The sequence below is a fragment of the Triticum urartu genome, chromosome 7A, assembly GCF_056163025.1.
Source record: "Triticum urartu cultivar PI428250 chromosome 7A, HENAU_Tu73, whole genome shotgun sequence".
In the NCBI taxonomy this organism is placed as follows: Eukaryota; Viridiplantae; Streptophyta; class Magnoliopsida; order Poales; family Poaceae; genus Triticum; species Triticum urartu.
This window is the reverse complement of record NC_141879.1, coordinates 660436939-660440800: the sequence shown is the minus strand read 5'-3', so window position 1 is coordinate 660440800 and position 3862 is coordinate 660436939. Positions and strand designations below refer to the sequence as shown.

Genomic DNA, 3862 nt, shown 5'->3' with positions numbered 1-3862 from the left:
TATTAGTGACATTGTGTTGTGCTTGCTCTACTACTTCTGTACATTATTTGTGGAATTGGTCTTGTTGTTCACCATTGCTGAAAATCTGTTTCAGTTAGCATGTCCTTATGTAGCACTATTTCAAATGGAGTTGGTCGAGTCCTCCTGCTCATTTTTTATGCCAACAAACATTGTTGTCGCCTGAAATGCTTGTACAGAAGGAGCATTGGAGACTACATGTTTGGGGCTATCCTAAGCTTATTGATAGGTGATCATTTCAGTACTGGCTTGTCATGTACTGACCCTGAACTCTGAAACTGATTCAACCAATGTGCTATCTGATTGGTTATACCCAGGTACATGTACAACTATATGATGGAAAATATGCATTTTGACAAATTGTACCCAAAATGTTAGATAATACTCTTTACCTGTCTCATGAAATGTGCCTGTGCAAATTTGCATCCTATCAGCTCCCAAATGTTTAACTGGAAGGACTGATTCTGTAGTTCTATTTTGGTAGAAACTTGATTGATCCGTTCCTGTATAAACAGCTAAAGGAAAGGAAATCCAAAATGTAGTGACATTCTTAGTAAAACTGGTCGTTTAATTGACGTTATGAACATAACACTGGTTTGGACTAGTGCGGCATATGCAATACAAAAATAGTAAAAGCCACAATTTAGTGTGCGGGCATCAAAGGAACATTTCATCTAAAAATTGAGCAACAACTCAAAGTTGAAAGCCTATTATTGTAAACATAGTCTAACAATTGTCACTTCAATGAAAACTGATTGTTGGTTCGAAAATAATGTAAACACTACTTGGGACAATAATCCAGCTCTAAAGCTTGAACTTGTAGTGGGACAGCCCACCTGGCCGTCGCCATGTCAATGTAGTTTTGGGTTCGGACTACCCATACTAGTGGTAGTAGTAAAATTAGAGGACACATTGTGCTACTAATGTGTCCGCATGATCATACTCGTCGGGGCCCACTAGTACCGATCTTAGTCGTTCGGACCCACTATGATCATAAGAGGAGCCATACTACTAGTACAGGCATCACACGTCCCGTACCACTAATCAGGGTCTCGGTACTAGATGACCGGTAGTCGGGGTCGAGATGAGGAGCACTTGAAGGAACCTAGATTATGGCTCCTCCGTTATGTTACCATGTACTCCCTCCGTTCCTAAATATAAGTCTTTTTAGAGATTCCAATATAGACCTAAATTATGTGGTTCTCTATATGTATGATCTTGTTCCTTGTGTTCTTCTGTCATTTGACAATGAGCAGATATTAATCTACAGAGGCAGTGAATGGAACTCTAGATACTCAACTTTTGACTCTCACTCGAAAAGTTCAAAAGAATAATCTGGCGATGTCATCTGCTTTGAGTAGCTCAGGTATCATCTTTAATGTTCAGAATGATCCATACACAAGGCAGCAGTAGGATGGGTGGGTGGTTAGAAGAGATGGAAGGAAAGGCGCAAGAACATGATAAGAAGGATGTTGCACAACAAGAGAAGATAAAGGAGCTCCAGATTGCTGTAGATAAGATTATCAGTTTTTACTGGTGGCTGTTAGAAGCTGTAGACAAGATGATGCATTTTTATTAGATTCAAGTGAGATTATTCAGATTAGCATAAAAAGTGCAGAGGATCGTGCAAAGCTTTGTTATCATTTGATTATTTCACTATATATTTTGTTCAGTTTCGATGTAAGCATCAGGCCTTAACAGGAAACTCAATTTGATTTACTTGGCCATGATCAACGAACACAAATATTACAGAAGATCACCAAATGAATGAGAACTTGACAACATAGAACGAATCAAGAGAAGTATACATACAAAAGTAGCTCCTACCTTGGGAGAAGTCGTCACAAATAGATCGCGGACAAAAGTTTGTAGATAGAAGCTCATATTTAGTACCCCTCCGTTCACAAATAGATGTTAGAAACATCTTATAAACGGATGGAGCAGACACAAATATAAGTTTGAAACATCTTATAAATGGATGGAGCAGACACAAATATAAGTTAGAAACATCTTATAATTGTGAACCGATGGAGCAGAGGGAGTAGTACACAAGACTTGACACAATCTGAAATGAAATCAAGATACATTCAAACAATTAAATCTGAAAATCTCCAGTATGCCCCCTGCAAACCCATGACCTCCATCTTGAGGAGGGGCTAGTGCCATCAACCATACCATTCCAGAAACTGAAGTTGTGACAACGTGTGGCGCGGTGATCCTCTAGCTAGTTTTACTATAACAGAGTTCTGCTTACTAACTAGATCAGCAATGTACAAACATATGCTAAACTTGCTCATTGACAAAATAGGTTGTGCATGATTCTTCTGTTCCATACTAAAGGTGATTGCCATATTTGTCAAGGATGATTATGGCTGAGGTATGGTAATGCACTTATAGCAACGCGTGCAAAGCGGGCAAGAAATTCATATAAAGCAGGCATTGTTCCAAATTGAGCCAATTCTGGTTTTCAAAGATATACTATACATAATTACTGTCCATTTTATACGGCACCATACACTGCCTAAATAATCAGAACATGTTTGAGGCGCGGGTCATGTACGTCTTGAGCTCCCGATTCACCTTCTCCTCGTCCCACATGAACCCCTGGAGATTCTGCACCCACTCGAAGTAGCTCACCATCACTCCGCCGGAGTTGGCCAGTATGTCCGGTAGGATCAGCACGCCCTTCTTTGCCAGAATCTGCAGCGCGAACATGTACACTTCTCTACTGTCAGTCAATGTGTGAAATGTGTCAACAAATGCAGCTTAGTTTTGTGCCAAAACATTGGTGTTCTTGCCTCTTTGGCCTTGGGGTCTGTTGGGTGGTTAGCAGCTTCGATGATGTACTTTGCTTTGATGGCATCAACATTGTCCCTAGGAGAAGAAGAAAATCGAAAGGACTATTTATTAACAAAAATGTTTTAAGATATAGAAGAAAAAATAACAGCCAGGAGGATACTCTAACTGAGCTTCAGAGCATTAATCTCATAGAAGATAGGATGAAGTGAGCTGGGACGAGGAAGAAGAAGATTACTTGTTTATGACTCCTGCCAGAGCTGCCGGGATGAGCACGTCGCACTCTTCCGTGAGCAGTGAGGTCGGGTCGACGGCGTCGCCTTTTGTCGGAGCCCTTGATCCTGCGGTTCTTTGCCGAGTGCTTCATCAGCTTGGCTATGTCAACGCCATTGGAGTTCGTGACAGCCCCTGTGACATCTCTGATGGAGACCACCTTGCCACCAGCTTCAGTTATCAATTGGGCAGCCCAAGAGCCAACATTGCCAAATACCTGAAAAAGGCAAGAAGACAATAATTGCTCATCTGTGCAAATGTAGGTGAAGAAACATAGTTATGGCCTTGCTCCACAATGTATGGCGCCATTCTACACAACGATGATTACTAGCATTGTGTAGGCATGCTTGTATATATTTGGCAGAGTATATTACTTGTGGGTGCTCATTGTTTGCTCCTTTCCCCTTTAATTTCAGCGCGTGAGGTGGGAGATTAGAAAGCTACTGACAGATCAGGCACAGAACTTTGGAATTGCCATTGATGGTGTCTCCATTGTAAGCCTAAGCTTTGACAAGATGCTTGTCTCTAAATTATAAATGGGGAACACCTTAGGTTTTGTGTGAAAATAAAGAGATTGACAAAATTTTCTCTGGCATTTTAAATGCGCAAAAGACCAAAGAAAAAGCAAATAATCTTAGTGAGTTCAGATAAAACAGAGAATTACCTTAAGAAGAGTTCAGTTGCAATATCTTGAGATTACACTAAAATTTAAAGCTGGATGGTCAGTCTAGTCGCAGAACAACAACCATCTACTAACCAATTGCAATACTTTTAC

The 3862-nt window shown here is 40.5% G+C and overlaps 1 protein-coding gene across 1 annotated transcript; it reads right to left on the bottom strand.

Annotated features, from left to right (window-relative positions):
- Positions 1–2422: 2422 nt before the first annotated feature.
- Positions 2423–3396, bottom strand: LOC125522079 (glutamate dehydrogenase 1, mitochondrial). Its single transcript, XM_087533700.1, has 4 exons — positions 3305–3396; positions 3053–3175; positions 2817–2892; positions 2423–2718 (listed from the first exon to the last, which is right to left on the bottom strand). Exons 1-4 carry the CDS (start codon positions 3394–3396, stop codon positions 2548–2550), a joined length of 462 nt encoding a protein of 153 aa, XP_087389826.1. The 3' UTR covers positions 2423–2547.
- Between the last annotated feature and the right edge of the window lie 466 nt (positions 3397–3862).

Coding starts and splice junctions, on each gene's coding strand:
- LOC125522079 (XM_087533700.1), bottom strand. CDS start 3,396: ATGGCGCCATACATTGTGGAGCAAGGCCATAACTATGTTTCTTCACCT. Junction 3,176..3,304: donor TGTCTTCTTGCCTTTTTCAG/GTATTTGGCAAT, acceptor AAGCTGATGAAG/CACTCGGCAAAGAACCGCAG. Junction 2,719..2,816: donor CAGACCCCAAGGCCAAAGAG/GCAAGAACACCA, acceptor TTCGCGCTGCAG/ATTCTGGCAAAGAAGGGCGT.